General features: G+C 33.6%; 3 protein-coding genes across 4 annotated transcripts; all 3 read left to right on the forward strand.

Moving 5' to 3' along the window:
* The first annotated feature begins 3,266 nt into the window (after positions 1-3,266).
* On the forward strand, positions 3,267-5,120 carry LOC139867438 (zinc finger protein ZAT9-like). The gene is made up of 2 exons (XM_071855801.1): positions 3,267-4,530; positions 4,606-5,120. Exons 1-2 carry the CDS (start codon positions 3,462-3,464, stop codon positions 4,983-4,985), a joined length of 1,449 nt encoding a protein of 482 aa, XP_071711902.1. The 5' UTR covers positions 3,267-3,461; the 3' UTR covers positions 4,986-5,120.
* A 1,551-nt stretch (positions 5,121-6,671) lies between these two features.
* On the forward strand, positions 6,672-10,651 carry LOC139867150 (uncharacterized). Of its 2 annotated transcripts, none has more exons than XM_071855481.1 (8): positions 6,672-6,819; positions 7,145-7,225; positions 8,105-8,155; positions 8,284-8,386; positions 8,489-9,012; positions 9,380-9,547; positions 9,633-9,734; positions 10,213-10,640. In XM_071855481.1, exons 2-7 carry the CDS (start codon positions 7,145-7,147, stop codon positions 9,687-9,689), a joined length of 984 nt encoding a protein of 327 aa, XP_071711582.1. In that variant the 5' UTR covers positions 6,672-6,819; the 3' UTR covers positions 9,690-9,734; positions 10,213-10,640. The 2 variants fall into 2 exon arrangements, with proteins under 2 accessions (XP_071711582.1, XP_071711583.1); XM_071855482.1 differs by having other exon boundaries at positions 6,709-6,792; positions 10,213-10,651.
* Positions 10,652-12,000: 1,349 nt separating this feature from the next.
* LOC139866138 (SNAP25 homologous protein SNAP33-like) lies at positions 12,001-15,475 on the forward strand. The gene is made up of 6 exons (XM_071854271.1): positions 12,001-12,165; positions 12,870-13,369; positions 13,755-13,848; positions 13,960-14,093; positions 14,856-14,953; positions 15,096-15,475. The coding sequence occupies exons 2-6, from the start codon at positions 12,911-12,913 to the stop codon at positions 15,193-15,195; spliced, it is 885 nt and encodes a 294-aa protein (XP_071710372.1). The 5' UTR covers positions 12,001-12,165; positions 12,870-12,910; the 3' UTR covers positions 15,196-15,475.
* Positions 15,476-20,348: the final 4,873 nt, after the last annotated feature.

The following is a 20,348-nucleotide window of genomic DNA, read 5'->3' on the forward strand; positions in this document are numbered from 1 at the left end:
ATATGATAATGAAACGGTTTATATGATATTTGGCATTTGGATGTTACTTATCAAAATCCCATAAATGTGATAGCTTCAAACTAAAGTGTAATTGCACCACCAAACGACCCCAACACACACTTGATGGATTCATGCTATTCATGTGTACTTTTATTTGTCTATAATTTAAAGCTTAATAAATGGTTTATACATGCTTCAAATGCAAAAAAAAAAAAAAAAAAAAAAAAAAAAAAAAAAAAAAAAAAATGTAACATAGTTATCAAGCAAAATGCTCTCAACCTCATTTCCCGTGTCAAACACTTTAATTTGAATCCATTATTTCCCGTTCACTTCTCCATTTATTTTCACATTTACAACTATTTCCTTTAATTACTCATCTTCCCAAACCTTCCATCTCTCAAACCTCCTAAATACTCAATCTTTTTACTAATTATCAATTTAATAATGCGAGGTTCTTCCGCATTATGGCTGAGGGTGTGAGCATGAGTTCGCCTCCCAGATCGGAGGAAAATCCTGATTTTAAATCGTGTGGTAATCGAATTATATCGTTTTTATTTTTTAACTTCCCAGAAAGTTGGACTCGATTCAATTGTTGGAGACTATTCGATCAATATGGCTCGGTTAGTGACATATATCTTGCTAGGAAACGGTTGTCAAGTGGACAACGTTTTGGCTTCGTGCGGTACGAGGGGATTAAAGATGTCCAAAATTTTGCTAAAGTTCTAAATTCTATTAATATAAATGGTTTGTGGCTTCGTGCTTACAAAGCCAAGGAGAAGACAAGGAATATTGTCGATCGTTCAGATAAAGAGAAGGTTGTTGACACTTCGGATATGGGTAGGTCTGTGGGATCGTCGGATACTAGTGTAAGGAGGTCGAGTTCGACAGGGGGCTCGAGATGGAATGGGAGAAGTTTTTCGGATGTAGCTGCAGGGATTAAAAGTTCTTTCAGTCATGTAGTTGATTCTACAACAAGCCTTCCCATGAAAAGGAAATCCACTATCATTAATGGAGTATGTAATCCTATTGAGATAAAGGTAGATGGTAAACTTTTCATGTTTAATCTCCCTGATTCCGTTAGCAATCACGGTTTCATATTTAGATATAAAAAGGATCGATATACTTGGTCGTTGATTGAGAATGCTAGCAATCCTTCTGATGAACCTGATGATGCTGGAAGGAGTGAGGTTGACGACTCAAAAGTGAAGTTTAATGGGACGAAGGATGTAAACGATTTCGGAAACTCCGCTGTTTCTTCGGACTCTGATCCTAAGTTCGGATACGATTTTCCATCCGATGTTGGTGATCAAGAGATTAAAAATCCTGTGGAGAATGTGAACTTTACCGTTACATCGCCGGAAGAAAGTCCGGCTAGTGATGTCGGAGTGGGGTTGAAGATGGAGGAAGAGAAAAAGTCTTTCGCTTTCGACTCTGACGTTACTTTCGAGAATACTAACCGCGGCAATGATACTCCCAAAAATGTCGGCAATGAAACTCTCGATAAAAAATACGTTTTGAAATATTCAATGTTGAGTAATGGTAGAGATAATTCCAAAAAGGAGCAGGGTTAAGAGAAGTCCTCGAGTGGTGGTTGTGGTGGTCCCAATGAAGAAATTGACAAGTTCAATAAGGGACTCAATTCAAATTCAGATTCAAATAATTTTGATTTTGAAAGTGTCCTTAACTATGAATGTGGGCCAAATGGGCCGAGCTTGGGCTCAGACGAAAGAGACGTAGGTGATCCTAGTTCATACGAAAAAGAATGTGACGTGACCTTTATTCCAGCTCATACCGCGGTTGCTCGTTTTCGTGTTAAAAGGAAAAAAGCTCCTCCTTTGATCAAAAATCATTTTATTAATCATGTTTGGGGTAGGAATAATATGAAGCGTAACCGACGTCGAGATAATTTTCGATGGCACGAAAGATATTTTATCGACGATGTGATGAATAAATCGGAGGAGGATATTGGCTGTTGCTCATGTTGCTCTTCTTGCGCGTTATCGGACTCGGATACATCATCGGACTCGGAAACATAGTTTTTCAGTTGTCGTGTCGTGTTATCTCTAATGTCCTCGTGATTGTGTGCCCTTTATAGTTTTCGAGCTTTTGCGTGTATGTGGTCCTAATTTTGTGGTTGCGTGTTGTTTCGTGTTTTGTCTAGCTACTTGCTAGTTTTTTTTGTCTCGTGTAATTGGTTCTTTTTATTTATAAAATTTTTTTCTTGCCTTTCAAAAAAAAAATGCAAAATGCAAAAAAAAAAAAGCATAATTACTAACGGCGTAATTTTTTCTAAATAAAACTACAATAATAAATTCGAGCATCTACTAAAATTCAGCTGGTTTTAGCTCATAAAGCTTAAAGCTTTCAAACAATGAAGGCTTGTGGCTACTTCTTAGAAACTACTTCAACCTAGGTAGGTTCATATTATTAGGTGTGCTTTGGACCCATATATATTATTTTATTTTTATTTTAACGCTATTAACAGCTTACTAGTTAGTTGCATCTTTTTTTTATAGTTGGAACTTTCTTTTGTAAGAAAATCATGACATTTTCAGTTGGAATCCTAAGCCAAATAAAATGTTATTGGGTCAAAATACAATACAATCAAATAAAAGAAGGATTATGAGAAGTTGGTTTGATCATTATTTTCTGTCAGTTCTTTAAGTTTCATCTGATAATAACTAACATGAGATATGATGACACCCTTAGAGTTAAAAATACTTAATAGTTCAAAGCAATAATGATTTAGAAAATTGTGATTTATGTAGTTATAAAAGTACATTGGTCTACTTTTTTGGATAAATGAAGTTCAATAAGAGATACTAGAGTATAAAATACAATAACTGCAAGAGGGCATAAGCTTTTCACTTAGCCAGCAAGACAAAGTAAAGAATAGTTAGGGGGCGTTGAGTAGGATCTTGTTTGTATAGGCCCCACATTTAGGAATGATCAATGTAGATTAATCTCAGCCGTTGGGTTAGTACTAATGGCGTAGGATTTTTAGTTGAGTACAAGTGTACAACGTGCTGCTATCTATATCCTTGCTTTACTTGGTTTCATGCATGGGTTTCTTCATCTTATAACCTCCAAAAATATATAGGCTCTATGTATCTATCTATTCAAATTTAAAGAAGTTCGAATTACTCCAAAATTTAGAAAGAGGTAAAAAGTCAGTAGCTTTATCTTTGCTTCATCTGTTGTTCATCTTCAATCTTTTATTTTTTTACTTTAAATCTAAACTAACCAAAAACTGCTACTATCATTTCGTTGATCTTGATATTGTTCTTGAATAAAATCTGAAACGGGTTCTTCAGTTTACACTCAAAGTTTCAAGACTTAGGCTTCTAATCTTGTTTCTTGAATTGGGTAGTCATCAATTTTAAATCTTGATCTAGAATTCTGTTTTTCTTCAATCTTCAAACTCTGTTTTTGCATTAGTTTGACTTTAATCTGATCTGAGCATGTTGAGTTTGACCCAAGAAAGTGATCAAGAATTGATCAAACATATTTGTAAATTGTGTGATAAAAGCTTTCCTTCTGGTAGATCTTTAGGAGGTCACATGAGGTCTCACGTGATCAACTCAACTGATTATAATCATAACAATCATCGTCATGAGGGTCTGCAGCAAAAGAAGAAAAAGATGATCAAGAAGCTGTCAGCTATCAGCAGTTGTGACAAATCAATGAAGAACAACACTGTTTTCATTGATGGATCGTCGAATTCGAATGATTCGGGTTACGAGCTACGGAAAGATCCAAAAAAGACTCCAAAAGTCAAAGATGCAAGTGAACTGGAAAACAATTTAGTTGTTCTTGATAAGTTGTGTAAGGAATGTGGTAAAGGTTTTCAATCATGGAAGGCCTTATTTGGACATATGAAATGTCATTCTGAAAAAGTCTTAAACAATCATACCAACAACAACAATATTATGAATCAAGATTATTTGACTGGTCATTTAGATAATGAGAATTCGGGTACTAAAGCGGGTCAAACCAAGAAGTCAAGATCAAGAAACAAAAGCATTAAAAGGTATATAGTTACAACGACCATGACAACATCTTCATCTTCTTTGTCAATGAATGTAAATGATGATAATAACAAACAAATCAGCAGTAATCATGCTTCAACAAGTATTGCGTCCGAAATTGATCAAGATCAAGAATCTGAGATTGCTATGTGTTTAATGATGCTTTCTAGAGATGAGAGGAAATGGGGTAAGGAAATCGAATCGTATGATCATTGCAATTCCTCTGCTTTTGTGAAGTTGACTAAAGATGAGGGTAAAAAGCTACAAGACAATGGTTCCAAGAACAACAAAATTGGTATTCTTGGAAGATCTGAAGTGGGTTATACTGAATCGGAGAAGATTATCATCCAAGATGACAACTTCGATAACGAAATTGAGTTAGGTTTTGGGAAATTTGAGGATTCAAGCAAGAGAAAGTTCGAGTGTATTACATGTGACAAAAGCTTTCACTCTTATCAAGCACTTGGTGGCCATAAAGCAAGTCACAAGAAGTTAAAGACAAGTCTTGCTTCACAAACCGAAGCTGAAAACACAAAACCCATGTTAAATCATGAGCTTATGATCAATGGGTATGAAGCAAATTCATCTAATAATCATCAGGCAACAAAAAGTTTCAATCTTGGTGCTAGTTCTTTGAAGAAAACAGTAGTTTTAGGCACACATGAATGCCCAATTTGCTTGAAAATTTTCTCATCTGGGCAAGCTTTGGGAGGTCACAAGAGATCACATTTGGTTGCTGAGTCTAAAATGATTCAAAAAACCAGCATGAACCTGATTGAAAAAGTGAGCGAACCGGTTCATGAAATTCGAGCTTTTCTTGATGTTAACATGCTGCCTGATACAATGGAAGAAGATATGATCATGAACAGTAGTACCACAGTGTACATGCCATGGCACTGGGTAGATACTAACAACCATGAATCAAAAACATTACTTGGTTTGCTCTCAACAAGTTAAATGAGAAAAGTAGTAAGATCATTTCAAAAGTGTACAGATTTTAATGATTCTTCACATAATTGATATTATTTGCTGCTTAACCAGCAATATAAGTAGTTATACACACATGAACACAAAAAACACACTATGCCAACATCATCACATTTTTTTGCTCATTTTTGCTCATTTTTTTCATCAAGGGGATAATGATGTCCCATGTGCAGAGTATTTGAGACTACTGTTTGATCTCCAGTAAACCGATCTATATTGTTGTAACATTCGTTTACAAATAAAACATTTTCGTGTTTTATCGTATGCATTTCACTTTTTTTCATGAAAATTGTATTAAAATGCAAGTTGCAGAGGGGGTTGTAAGTGTAGATAGATTCAAGATAGAAGGGTAGAATCATACGGAGTACATAATATGAAAAAAGGTGGGTTGTAGTTGTATAATCAATTAATCACCCACCATCACTACATAATATTTTTCATGACTACTTGTCTCACTTGTTTCTTTTTATTTTTCATAACCGTCTCGTTCTAGTGGTCTATATTCTACTAATTGGGTTATGGTGATTATTATATTTGGTAATACGGGCGGAAGTTTTGAAAGCCTGAAAGGTATGGCTCCGAAAAGATTAAAAGAGTACCAACTTTTCATTAAATAAATTGATAGAATTCAATGTCTTTGTATTTCATCATCCATCAAATATATACAGCAGTTTGACAACTATAAAAACGGCTATTTCCTAACTAACATTGCTATAAATATAGACAATATACATGTGATCGGCTATGCTATGGCAAGATTATCTACGTACTCAAAATAAACTCTTTACACAATAATACATAGGGTGAGAGTCGCCCTAAAAACATATTAAACACACGTAAACTGTGCAATCGAACAATGCATGCAATTTTTACAGGATCGGAAATTTTAAAAGGTCTATATAATAATCCATTTCTTTATATTTATATATCTTGACGAAACATCATTGAGACAAAAACATCATTGAGACAAAAAAAATAAAATTATAATTAGTTCACATAGAAATCATGAGCTAAAAAATAATATATATTTCAAATTCTAACATTTGTAAGGGCTTACATACTAGGTATCGAACGTGAACTTCTAAATTAATAGAACGGTCATGCATAGGTTATATAATACAAATTTTTACTCTACATTTTACACAAGCTTTGTGTCACCTAACTGGCAAAGATGTGCAATGCGACGATCTTTGTCATGATAGTTATGTACATTTGTCCAAACGTACAAGAATAACGATATCTAGTTTCACGAATATGAGAAACGAGAATGTGAAAAATAGACAATCTTTATTACTTTGTATGTCTTATAATACAAATGCAGTCGTTTTAAAGTCATCTTCTCTCTATCTCGTTCTCTCTATCATGGAGTTCAAGAACAACCTCCTGCTAATTGTTTATAGATATTTTATACACATTTCGACAGATTGATGTGATATGTCACATTATTTGTGAAAAAAAATAAAAGGTTAAACAAGAAAAATATTATTTTGAATGTAAGATTTTATTTATTTATTTATTTATTTAAAGACAACGTGGACGGTGGATAAGTAAGTGGATTGATGATTTCAAAAAATAAAATAAAATAAATATTTTGACTTTGACACAAGTCAAATGTTGTAACGTTTTACCTTTTTCTTCAGATACAGTCTACCAAAATCTACACGTAACAACAAGCCTACGCCAAATCTACAATTAATTGCTTTTGTAATTCATACCTGAATACCACAATTCAATTCAATCTCCCATTATTCATCACAAATTCGGCTCAATTTCATACGTATTGATCAAAACCCTAGAACAAAAGGTTTTCCCCCTTTCTCTTTTTGTTTCATTTTTCAAATCTATGTTCTGTATTTACAAGGATTTAATTCAATTGAATCAAGACACAGAACTTGCGTTGAACTGACATACATAAATATGTTTTTTTTAGATGTATATGTATGTATTATTGTTTAAAGTTTATATTTTTATTTTTATGCTTTTCAAAAAAAAAAAAGTTTATATTTTTACTAATTTATATAAATGTTCAATTAATTAATTTAAATTGTTACTGAATTGTTGTTACTTTATATGTAATATTGGTACTATTTTGCTTATCTTTATTTTTTTAAATGTTTTGTGTGTTGTAGATGTCTACTTGTTCTAGTAGTGGCAGCAGTTACTTTGTGGATGATGAGGAGTTATTACAGTTTGAGGCAAGATGTAAAGAGGTACATTTGAGTCTCTAATCCAATGTTAATGGTAGCTGTTATCTTATGTTATACTTCGTAATAGCGATTTTCATTTACTATTATAAAAGTGATATAGTAAGTTCATTGAATGTGTGAATGTAATCGAGTATAAGATAGCAATGTCCGTTTACGACATATACTTTCTAGTGTTTACCTTTTTGCCTACACTAATTCGTTTATAGACATTGATGAAAGTGCGTTTGCTGCAGTTTTCGTTTCATTTATAACTTACTTAATTAGTTTTGGATGAATAGGTTGTCGTCATTGTATCAATCACAAACGGTTACCTTGGAAATATGATGACCAAGCTAACTCTATTTAGCAGTTTTGAATTATGGGAATACTTTTTTAGTTATTTGAGTTGTATCCAAAAACAATCAGAAGATAGCCAAGTGGGCGGGGCACTGAGTTCCTTGCAAGAGGTCTCAGGATCGAATCCTGTCAAGGACGAATATTTTGTGGTGGCCAGGGAAGGGTTGGAAACAGTCAGTGAATGATCTTGCGTACATCAAAGTATGGGGTCGGATTACTCGCCCTCCCGGGTAGCCTGAACTGGGGAAACCTTTTACCTTTTTTAGTTGTATCCGAAAACTTGTTGAAGTGAATGGATAATACTTTGGAAAGATGGCAAATTACATGTCAATTTATATTATGAAACTACCTTTACTCTTGCCATACTATGTATTTGAAAAAAACTTTTAACCAAATTAGACATGCGTCATGTAATCATGTTGTCCATTGTTCAAATGGTGTTAGTAAAATATCATTTCTTTTGTGTTTGTCATGTTCTTGTAGTGTTAAAATTTACATTCAAGTAACTTGACACTTATATGATAATGATATGTTTTTTTAATGTAGTTGAGGATAGAAAAGGAAATGTTGAAAGAATCGAGCGTTGAACTCATTCGGGTAAGATATTTTACGTTTTTCAGATCTCTCATAGACCATTAAATATGGTGAACGACGTGTGTATTCTTTATGTATATGAATCTTATGATTTTACATGCCAATAATTTGGGATGATGCTTTTCTTATAGAGTCTTGAATCTCATGCGAAAACATTATCTGAAACACGGTCTAATGACAAGAAACGTATTCAAGATTTAGAAAGAGAGCTGAGTAATTGCTCCCAACAAATAGGTATTCGTTCTTTATGTTAGTTCATGATATATTTTTGCATTTATAGTTTATAGCACGCGTTAAATGATTAGGCACATATAAATAATGTTACCATTTTCACAGATTACTTGCAGGATCAATTGAACTCAAGGGACACACGAATAAACCATATGACTGATTATATCCATAATCTAGAGTTGAAACTTAGATCAAAAGAAGATTTGGATGAAATTGTGAAAAGTTTAGAACAAGATTTGAAGGCATGTAATTCAGTGAATTTGGGTTTGATAGAGAAATTAGAAAACAATGAATACGAGTTGCAGAATTCAACGTTGTGTATAGAGAAATTAGAGGAGTCTATTTCGAATATTTATTTAGATTTTCAATGTGACATGGAAAGCATGAAACTTGAGTTAATGGCCATAGAAGATAGTTTTCTTGAAGCTAAAAAAGTCCAGGAAGAAACGGCTCAAGAACATGATCAGATTCAAATACAAAATGCGCAAAATGTTAAACGTTTAATCAAGGAAAATGAAGAATTGAAGGATAAGCTCAAAATGTATGAAAGAAACACAGATTCAGAAAACAAACTGGAGAAATGGTCATCTCAAATACATGAATATGAACTTCTTGTAAACCAGTTGAAGGTATCACCTCTATTTCGATCTTTCTTTAGTTAGATAATGGTTGCAAACGACGGTTTGAACGGCCATTGCCCGTACCGTTTTTCCTAAACCCGTCTTATTAATCGGTCAACGCTAAAAGTCAGGTCAAAGTTGGGAAAATAAGTCAGCGCTGGTCAAAAGTTGACTTTTTGTGTGGCCTTGCTTTAGTATAAACAAAAATCCCAAGTCCATTTAAAAATTAACTGGGAAAGACACCGACATACATAGTATCCCTTAAAAATAAATTAATAAATACACTATAATTATACAAACATTATAAAAAAAAAACTATATATCATCTAAAACTTAGAATCGCCATTATTTAGTTATTATTTTGAATTGTTGATAGGAACAATTAAGAGAGGAAAAATTGAAAGCGAAGGAAGAAGGTGAAGATTTAGCTCAAGAAATGGCGGAGTTGAGATATCGGTTAACTGGATTGCTTGAAGAAGAATGCAAAAAACGTGCGTTTATTGAAAAAAGAGCATTGCAAAGAATAACTGAGTTGGAGGCTCAGGTATCGATATAAAATTACTAAGAGTTAGTTCTATAACTTCACTATCTAATTTATTGAACTTTAGTATGTTTTTGTTATGATTAAGATTGAAAAAGAACGAAGGAAAACTTCCGCTGATGTTAGAGGTCTTCCCGATGCTTAAAGTCGATTTACAAGAACACAGGCATAAGGTTGAGTATGCTTAGAGGTTAGTATTATTAGTCCTTTAATGCATTTAAGTGATAATTCCTTCGATAAACTTATTTTTAGCAACGAAATTTCTGTTTCCATCTTTTGATTTTTTTTAGTTCAGAGTTTTCATGATCTTTTACCTGCAAAACTATCAACCACTTAAAAGTTTTGCGTGTTCGAAAATACCGTATTGAGTATAGTTGTACCATCTATTTTAGCATTGTTATAAAAGTCGGCCGATTCGTCAGTTTGGCACTAGCCCATCCCGACTTGCCTAAAAATGCCTTAAAAGTTGGTCAAAGTCAAAAAATTGTATATTTTTAGTACTATTCCCTTGACCCCTTCAATGATATGAAAAATTGGATATCCAGAGAATAATGGACATGTATGTATATCACAAGTTCAAAGAATTTTATTTGTTAATTGCTTATTTATTATGTTATATTACTACAATTGGTGATATGATTTGTGGTGATGATATATATTCTAAGCAGGTGCCCAAATTTGTGCCTCATGCTACAAAAGTTTGTATTTAATCTCGGCTTAAACACATTTGCTATCTGGATCGTTGATGGCAGAACCTCAATGTGATGGTAAATAGTAACTTAGTGGTTTCACCATTATGCATTCATGCTTCAAACGACAAACATGATTGTCCGTGTGATGGCCGTTTAGACGTTTAGACAAAATTCGGTGTTTCTTGTTGAATTCATTCAAAGGCATGTTCTTATATTGTTGTGGTTATATAAGTGTATTTAGTGAGTAGCCGAAATGGTCAAATTTAATTACATGTACATCTAAAGTTGTTTTGACTTGAGTTATTGTAACATTATGGCACCAAATTCGGCCAAGCTTATCTGCTGTCTTGTTCCCTACCAATGTCCAAGTTCTGGTGATAGCACCTATGTGGGTTTGGGATTTAATATTAGTTCTGCAAGTAAATTATGCTCTTTGTTATAATAGAAGTCTCAAAAGTCATGGATAATCAATTTGCACCATATCTTCTTACTATTTTACAATGCTTGAATCATTAAGTTGAGTAGCGTTTGCAACTTTTTTTTGTCAATGGGGTCAAATTTGGTCAAGTCATGATTTCTCGAATTTGGTCGCTCATTTCTAGGTTTTTCTCGTAAAATGTCGTAATTTCTTGAGTTTTCTCGCTCATTTTTTGAATTTTCTTGTTATTATTTCGTAAAAATGTAAATAAATATACATATGTATTTATATTAAAAAAATTAAAAAGTCAATGTAAGCTAACGTCCGAGTCTCTTAGAGATATTTTCGAGATGTCGAGATCTCCTCAAAAATGTTCAAGCGAGATTTTCCCGAGATCCTAGTTCTCCAAATAGTTAATTAGAAATTAGGTCACTAAAAGTAATTATAGATTATTAAATTATAACATGTTATCCATACAAGAGCTTAATCAAAGGTAACTCAAGCAACTGCAAACAAATTTCTAAACTAAATTATTTTGATAAAGAGGAAAACCGTGTATCACCATTGAGATGGATGGTGACATTTTATTATATACGGAGTATTTGATAAAGAGGAATGCTAGAGTTATAAAGAATTTACTAAATAAATTTCACAAAATGATCAACCATACATCTAGTCACATTTCACACACTTAAATTCACACAATAGTATTTAACCAATCACCGCTCAAGTTTCTTTCTCTCTTAGGTTGCTCCCATCGGTTGTGTCTTGCTCCCAGTCCACACCCCAGCCCAGGAGAACGCCATTGGCAGCGGCTAGTCCTCCTGTTAGTCGTTCTGCTAATCCTCGTGTTAATCCTTTTGTAAAATGCTTGAGGACGGAGTATATGTATTTATTCATTGTACTAGTAGTATTAAAACTTGTACATTCTTTAATTAAATAATATAATTCGGTCTCAATTTATTTGAGGTAGTATGTCATAGTTGGTAGTGTTTAGTCCTCATGTTAAGGTGAGGAAGTGATGATGTGGCGGCTAATCTTCATGAGTAAGCATGTCTTGGTTGGTGGGAGCACTCTTATTATTATTATATACTAGCTTATTTATTACCATTATTAATAATGTTTTAATTATTAATTATTAATTATTCATTATTCATTTCATAAAGTCAAAATCTGTAAATTAGTGTTTAGACAAGTACTTAATAATTAATAATTAATGCAATTGCAATAATGGATTTATTATAATAGTAGAATTTTAACTTTGAAAATATAAATACACTTCTAAAATATCGAAGTCAACATGGAAAATGACCTTATTAAAATCAAGAGGTTCCCACACAAAGCTAAAACAAGAAATTGTCCCTAAAATGGTTTATTCTTCACCCTTAAGACAAGTCTTACATCAATTTGCTAGTTTAATATCCAATTCCCCCAATTTTAACTCCCTCTAAACTGCCCCCACTCATATTCTTCTTCTCCGGCAGCATCTATCGTCTCTCCTAATTTCACAGGTTCAGAATTTTATTCTAAATTGTGATTTTAGGTTAAAATGTTTCAACTTTATCTTAATATATGATCACTGATTATTACCCAAATCATACACGGTTGTGTTCTTATAAAGTTTTCTCCTTTTAGTAATTTGGGTTGTGTTAGTTTCTTGATTCTGATATTTTATTCTTGTGGGTTTGTTAGTTTCAATGATATTCTTCATGGGTTTCGCTTCAATTTAGTTGGTTTGTATCTATCTGGTGGCTGAGAATGATCAAGAAAAATTGAAACTTTATTATTTTCTTAGGTCTATATTTATAAAAATATGTATTTTGCTGATTTTACTTTGTTTGGTCAACTAATATATAATTTGGTGAAGCTGTTGTTGATCAAGCTTTCTTAATTTGTAGTTGATATTTGGTGTAAACAAGTCAACATTAACCCTTAGTTGCTAAAAGTCATCATTATAATTAGGTTTTTTGGTGTTGGATTCAAGTAGGCGTTTCGGCTTTTCTTAAAAGTTTCCCAAATGAGAATGATTAACAAAGTTTTTAGAGATTAATAATTTTTTAATAGTTTATTATTAAATATGTTCTTGATATTTTCATGTTGTGGTTTGCAATCTTTACATCAGTGGATCTGTTGTAGTTTATGCTTTCATAATTTAGAAAATTACGTTGATAACAAACAATCTTGCCTAATTTTTTGTTATTCTTGCTCTTCTCAGAACCATATTTCTGTGCATAATCAAATCCAGCCAAGTCAAGTATGTTTGGGCATAAGAAACCTTCTAAACAAAATTCAGTTGACCCTCGAGTCAAAAGTCAACCTAACTCCAATCCGTTTGATTCCGATGATGAAATCGATAAGAAGTCAACCCAAAAACCCTCAAACCGAACTTCATCCGAATCATCTTCATTGACCCCAAATTCAACCGTTAGTCTTTTCGATGATAATCAAGTCAAAGGTACCACCTTTGCGTCAAGAAACAAATACAAGAACGATTTTCTTGATTCTGGTGGTATTGAGAACCAAAGTGTGCAAGAATTGGAACATTATGCAGCATACAAAGCTGAAGAGACTACAAAGGCGGTTAATGGTGCATTAAAGATTGCAGGGGATATTAGAGAAGGTGCAACCAACACTTTAATTACTTTGCATCAACAAGGTGAGCAGATTAACCGAACCCATATGGCTGCAGCTGACATCGAGCAGGATCTCAGTAGGGTTAGTTTTTTTTTTTTTTTTTTTCTCTTTCCCAGTTATGGTTTACGTAGCTTACATTTTTGAACTGAGTCTTCCGTTAGTTGTGCGAACGTAAATAGCTTGGGTCGGTCTGATTTTGGTTGAACCATGGACTAAACTGCTCGTAGTTAAACTGAACCAGAACCAGCCATTTGCATAAGAACGGATCGATTTTGCTTGTGTATTATATCATACTGAAAATTTAGTTAAAAGGGGATCGGAACAGATAAATCAAATTGGCTAAAGTTGCCAAATGTCAGTAGATAACGCATACTACTCCTGAATCATATTATTTTACTTTACTATTTTTACTATTAATGTAACAAATATTAATATTTATATTTATATTTATATTAATATTATTTAGGGTGAGAAGCTCTTGGGAAGTCTTGGGGGAATGTTTTCTAGGACTTGGAAGCCTAAAAAGGGTCAGACTATAAAAGGACCGGCGATGTTCAGAGGTGATTAAACATTAAACATTTAAATTATAACCAAGTTCTACGATTAGATATTGTTTTTATCATCTTCTTAGGATAATTTAGTGGTGTACTGAGGTTTGATAACTTACATAGATGATCCCGAGTGGAAGAAAGGTAACCATTTGGAGCAAAGAGAAAAACTTGGATTAACGAACACCCCAAATAAGGGGTCGTCACGTTCAAGAACACCACCAGCCGAATCTGCCGATGCGATGCAAAAAGTTGAGGTATGAATAGACTTAAATCATGCACCTTTTGAACCATAAACCATTGTTCTTGTGTAAATACTTAAACATAAAAGGATTTTTTCTAACGATAGCCCTAAGGGCTATTGTTAACGTGCATGAATCGGTTACATGGCTGTTACTCCATATTATTGACTTTTGTCTGCCGCTTAGAGTCTAAATTAATTTTTTCAGACAGACTTTAAAACCCATGGAAATTTGATTCTACCATTTCCATGGCGTCTTATTTTTTTTGCCGGAGGTCCCCACAGAAGCAATCTCTCTACCCTGGAGTAGAGAGAGGGATGGCTTTCTCTTCCTGTGGTTAGAGAAACGACCTCTCTTTATTCTAGGGTAGAGGAATCATTGTCTACATCTCACCTCCCCCTACCTCGCATGTGCGTGATTGGGTAATGTTGTTTTTGTTGATTGACGGTTATTCTATTGTACAACAGTACAAGTATACTTAACGACAACCCTTTCGTTAGAAAAATCCAACATAAAAAATGCAAGAACATAGTAACTTGCACAAAATTTGCAGTGATGGTCTTTTTACGTTTATATTTTCATTAGTATGTCCACAAGGCTCATTTTGGACGAAAGAACACCGACAGTTGCTTCAAGTACCTGAAATGGCTGCTATAACTCACTTGAAAAACCCATTAAGCATGGGCCACCTAATTAAGATTTTGTCAGTATTAGTGTAAGACTTGCGTCTCCTAACTCATCGAGGTTTCTCGTTACTAATTCCCGACTATTTAACAGTATGAAAAGGCAAAGCAAGATGACGGGCTGTCTGATTTGAGTGACATATTAGGAGAACTAAAGGAGATGGCGGTTGACATGGGTTCTGAGATTGAGAGGTTAGTATTTTCTAATAATGGCCTGTTATGCAGTTTCTAGTAGCGTAGGTGGTTAAAATTTGTTTCGTATCTGTACATTAATGTGTAACATATGTGTGATAAAAGTTAAATGGCTTCTGAAATTTGTTTTGAAATTGTGCAGGCAAAACAAATCACTGAATCCTCTTCAGGATGATGTTGAGGAGATCAATTTACGAGTGAAAGGTGCGAATCAACGTACTCGTCGTCTGCTTGGAAAATAGATTGAATTGTCTTATGCTTGCTTGGTTCCATGAAGAACTTTGGTTATTTTTAATTTTTTTTATGGAACCTGTGTATTCCATTATTGATTACTGAATGATAACCGTATGTCAAAACGTTTAGTGGTTACGGTGTTTGTGATTACATTATGTAAAACTTGTTTGCGCATTGGACGTCGCTGTATTTCGCTATGAAATTTTTGTCTGGCGTCTATAACCGATGAATTTAGAACCAAATAAATTGGTTATATGTAGTTAAAAGTGTAAATAGTTTAAAAATGGTGAGGACATTCTTGAAAGTTTCCAAGAAAGATGTTTGGTGGTTAAAGTATGATAATATGAAACATATATATCGTTCAAAAGAAGTCATTATAAAGTGTTTATTTATCAAGCAAAATATATATATATTATATATATTATATATATATACTCCTTAATATCAAATACCAATTTAGACAACTGGGAGTCTGTTCAGTGAGATAGCTAATAAGTATACATTAGATTAGTAACTACATGTCTGATGCAAACAAACCCCTATTTTCAAATATCAATAAATGGTGATTTGTAAAGCTTTCAAGCCCTTATGTTCATTATTATCAAGTATATAGCTTAGAGGGCGATCACCGCCATTTAATTTCATCCGTACACCATCAAACATGAAACATGTATTAAATGTTTTTATTTTACAACCTAATAAAAAATATTTGGTAGTGTACGATTAAAATATTGATAGCGCAAAAATCACCTACCTCAACTGTGTTCTATACAACCTGCTTTACAAAATGGTATTTACGATAAGCGTCTCATTTCTCACAATCTCCTTGTCAATGTGAACGCTCTTTGATGTAAGATTTTCTAAATTCTACATATCCCTTAATTTGGTTTACACTTAATTTAGCAATGGGTTGCCTAAAGTTGCAAACTACTGGTAGCAAGTGATTACACGAGTTTAAGACTATCAAGGGAGTAATTGCCCAGTTACATCTCATCGGGACCACTGCGTTGACCACCACCAAGAATCTATATGTGTTAACCGAATTGTTTCTTCAAAATTCAACACTGTTTCAGGCAGAAAGTTTGATGTGTTTCGAGTTTTCTTGCAAGAAAGAGACTGGATAAAGATTGTTGTTTTTGTTATAATTCAGTAGGCTTATAACTACCTTTAGTGGTTTGATTCTTGATGTTATAATTCAGTAGGCTTATAACTACCTTTAGTGATTTGATTCTTGATTAAGAATACTAATAATGAAGTGTAAGAACAAAGATGATAATGGAGAAAGAAAGAAACACTTTGTAAGTGTGTGAAATGGTGCAAGTTTAATGCTTGCATTCATGAGTATTTATAGCCTAAAATCTCAATATAAAAATACATACTTTGTGTACCAAAATTGACTATATGTATACACCAAAATTGACTATCCATATCTATATTATTATTATTATTATAACACTCCCCCTTGGATAGCAATTTTATTTTGTTGAAGATCAACTATAAATTACTGCCTCGTTAAAAACCTTGCTAAAGAAAACCCAGTGGGAAAAAACTTTAGCTAAGGGAAAAAGAGTGCAGCATGGAGTTGACTCCCCCTCAAGTAGACATCGCTTCAGCTGTTACATCTTTTGAACATGTCTCATGCCAATGTTATGAACGTGTGTTCTGAAAATAGCAGTTGGAAGTGCTTTCGTGAAAAGATCAGCAGAGTTTTTGCTAGATTGCACATATCTCATTTCAATCTGGTTGTCCTTAATGAGATTTTGAGTGTATGAGAAGAATCTAGGTGGTATGTGTTTTGTTCGGTCACTTTTGATATACCCTTCTTTCATCTGTGCTATGCAAGCTGCATTATCTTCATAGATAGTTGTTGGACTTTTATCGCGTTCTAGTCCACAAGAATCAGTAATGAGTTGTGTCATTGATCTCAACCAAAAACATTCTCGAGTAGCTTCATGTAATGCAATCACTTCGGCATGATTTGACGATGTAGCAACAAGTGTTTGTTTTTGAGAACGCCATGATATTGCAGTACCTCCATTTAGGAATACATATCCAGTTTGAGATTTAGCTTTATGTGGATCAGATAAATAACCTGCATCTGCATAACCAACCAAATCTTGTTTTGATTCGTTAGAATAAAATAATCCTAAATCAGTAGTTCCTCGAAGGTATCGAAATATGTGTTTGATCCCATTCCAGTGTCTTTTGGTAGGAGCAGAGCTGAACCTTACCAACAAATTAACTGCAAAAGAAATGTCAGGTCTTGTACAATTTGTAAGATACATAAGAGCTCCAATTGCACTAAGATATGGTACTTCTGGTCCAAGAATGTCTTCTTGATCTTCACATGGACGAAATGGATCAGCTTCAACATTGAGTGATCTAACAACCATAGGAGTACTTAATGGTTTTGCCTTGTCCATATTGAAACGTTTCAAAATCTTTTCAGTATATGTTGTTTGATGTACAAGTAAACCATTAGGCATATGCTCAATTTGTAAACCAAGGCAATACTTGGTTTTTCCGAGATCTTTCATTTCAAATTCTTTCTTTAGAAGTTGAATGGCTTCATGGATCTCTTTATTTGTACCTATGATGTTAAGATCATCAACATAAACAGCTATGATCACATATCCGGATGTTGTTTTCTTAATGAAAACACAAGGGCAAGTAAGATTATTTGTATACCCTTTGCTTATCAAGTAATCACTTAATCGGTTATACCACATACGTCCCGATTGTTTTAACCCATATAAAGATCTTTGTAATTTAATCGAATACATTTCTTTGGGTTTTGCATTTGATGCTTCTGGTACCTTAAATCCTTCAGGTATCTTCATATATATATCACTATCAAGTGATCCATATAGATAAGCAGTCACAACATCCATGAGATGCATTTCTAAATTTTTAGAAACTGCCAGACTGATTAAGTACCTAAAAGTAATTGCATCCATAACAGGAGAATAAGTTTCTTCATAATCAATTCCCGGTCTTTGAGAAAAACCTTGAGCTACAAGTCTAGCTTTATACCTTGTAACTTCATTTTTCTCATTTCTTTTTCGGACAAAAATCCATCTGTATCCTACAGGTTTCACATCTTTAGGAGTGAGAATGATGGATCCGAAAACTTTTCTTTTATTGAGTGATTCTAATTCAGCTCGTATTGCTTCTTTCCATTGAGCCCAATCATGTCTATTTTGACATTCAACCATAGATGTTGGTTCTGGATCATCATCATTATTCATGATGTCATATGCAACATTAAATGAAAATTTCTCATCAAGATTTTTCATTTCATTTCGGTTCCATAATATTTTTGAATATGCATAATTGATTGCAATTTCTGTATTGACATCATCAATCTCCTCTGCAGTAGGAGTACTGATTTGTGGTTCTTCTTGAACACTTTCTTTTACTTCATTATCAGCTGATTTTCTTTTTCGAGGATTTTTATCCTTTGAACCGATTGGTCTTCCACGTTTTTGACGTGGCAAAGATTCATGAGTGACGTTATTGCCAGCTTTTGGAATTTCAATTCGAGCTGGAGTATTTACTGCTGGTATATATGATTTTGTCACCGTTTTTGTATCTGTAAATGCATCAGGCAATTGATTTGCAAGTTCTTGTATATGCATTATCTTTTGAACTTCTGTCTCGCATTCTTTTGTGCGAGGATCAAGATACTTTAATTGAGGTTCACACCATGAAACATCATTTTCTTTATTTTTCATTTCTCCCCCTAATCTAGGGAACAATGTTTCATTAAAATGACAATCAGCAAAACGTGCTGTAAAAATGTCACCTGTCATAGGTTCAATATACCTTAATATTGAAGATGTTTCATATCCAACATATATTCCCAACCTCCTTTGAGGACCCATTTTTGTACGTTGTGGTGTCGCAATTGGAACATACACTGCACAACCAAATGTTCTAAGATGGGAAATATTTGGCTCTTGACCAAAAGCAAGTTGTAGGGGGGAATATTTATGACTTGCACTTGGTCTGATGCGAATCAATGCAGCAGCATGTAAAATTGCATGACCCCATATAGATACAGGGAGTTTTGTTCTCATTATCAATGGTCTAGCGATTAACTGTAAACGTTTAATCAATGACTCGGCTAAACCATTTTGTGTATGCACATGAGCAACAGAATGTTCAACAACAATTCCTATAGACATGCAATAGTCATTAAATGCTTGAGATGTAAATTCACCAGCATTATCAAGTCTCACCCTTTTAATGGTGTAATCAGGAAAATGAGCTCTCAATTTAATAATTTGGGCAAGAAATTTTGCAAATGCCACATTACGGCTTGATAACAGACAAACATGAGACCATCTGCTAGATGCGTCTATTAGAACCATGAAATATCTAAATGGTCCACATGGTGGATGAATTGGTCCACATATATCACCTTGAATTCTTTCAAGAAACATTGGTGATTCTTTCTCAACCTTAAGTGGTGAGGGTCTAGTTATCAATTTTCCAAGAGAGCAAGATGTACATGGAACCATTGTATCATGATGGATTTTTCTATCCTTTAGTGGATGTCCATGAGTACATTCAATAATCCTTTTCATCATTGTTGATCCTGGATGGCCTAATCTGTTATGCCATAAACTGAATACACCAGGATCAATATATTTTTCGTTAACTACCATATGTATTTCTGGTACATTTATATGTGTATAATGTAATCCAGAACTAAGTCTTGGCAGTTTTTCAACCACATGACTCTTGTCAGTGATACTTAAATATTTCTCATTTTCTGTTGTCACTGACTGATAATCATACCCGTTAAGGTATATGTCGGAGAAACTCAATAAATTTCTGCTTGACTTGGGAGAAAATAAGGCATCATTTATTAAAAATTTTGTACCATTTGGTAGTATGAAATTTGCCTTTCCTATCCCTTTTATCAAGTTAGCAGGTCCTGATATTGTATGTATAGTTCCTTCCGTTGGTTTTAGATCAATAAAATATTTCTCGGATTTAAGTATAGTGTGTGTAGTTCCACTGTCTGCTATACAGAGATCTCCACCACTTGATTGATGTTGTATTCCAGCAAAATTCATATTGAACTTCATATATAAGAAATAAATAGTGAGTACATTAATATTACACAATATTTTAAACGCAAATAGATAGTACT

This window comes from Rutidosis leptorrhynchoides, chromosome 9 (genome assembly GCF_046630445.1).
Source record: "Rutidosis leptorrhynchoides isolate AG116_Rl617_1_P2 chromosome 9, CSIRO_AGI_Rlap_v1, whole genome shotgun sequence".
In the NCBI taxonomy this organism is placed as follows: domain Eukaryota; kingdom Viridiplantae; phylum Streptophyta; class Magnoliopsida; order Asterales; family Asteraceae; genus Rutidosis; species Rutidosis leptorrhynchoides.

What these genes read in the sequence shown, in the direction of transcription:
- LOC139867150 (XM_071855481.1), top strand. Translation starts at nt 7,145, where the DNA reads ATGTCTACTTGTTCTAGTAGTGGCAGCAGTTACTTTGTGGATGATGAG. An exon ending in TAATTGCTCCCAACAAATAG is followed by an intron (nt 8,387 to 8,488) that starts GTATTCGTTCTT and finishes CCATTTTCACAG; the next exon opens with ATTACTTGCAGGATCAATTG. An exon ending in TAACTGAGTTGGAGGCTCAG is followed by an intron (nt 9,548 to 9,632) that starts GTATCGATATAA and finishes GTTATGATTAAG; the next exon opens with ATTGAAAAAGAACGAAGGAA.
- LOC139867438 (XM_071855801.1), top strand. Translation starts at nt 3,462, where the DNA reads ATGTTGAGTTTGACCCAAGAAAGTGATCAAGAATTGATCAAACATATT. An exon ending in TCACAAGAAGTTAAAGACAA is followed by an intron (nt 4,531 to 4,605) that starts GTCTTGCTTCAC and finishes ATGGGTATGAAG; the next exon opens with CAAATTCATCTAATAATCAT.
- LOC139866138 (XM_071854271.1), top strand. Translation starts at nt 12,911, where the DNA reads ATGTTTGGGCATAAGAAACCTTCTAAACAAAATTCAGTTGACCCTCGA. An exon ending in TCGAGCAGGATCTCAGTAGG is followed by an intron (nt 13,370 to 13,754) that starts GTTAGTTTTTTT and finishes AATATTATTTAG; the next exon opens with GGTGAGAAGCTCTTGGGAAG. An exon ending in AGGACCGGCGATGTTCAGAG is followed by an intron (nt 13,849 to 13,959) that starts GTGATTAAACAT and finishes TAACTTACATAG; the next exon opens with ATGATCCCGAGTGGAAGAAA.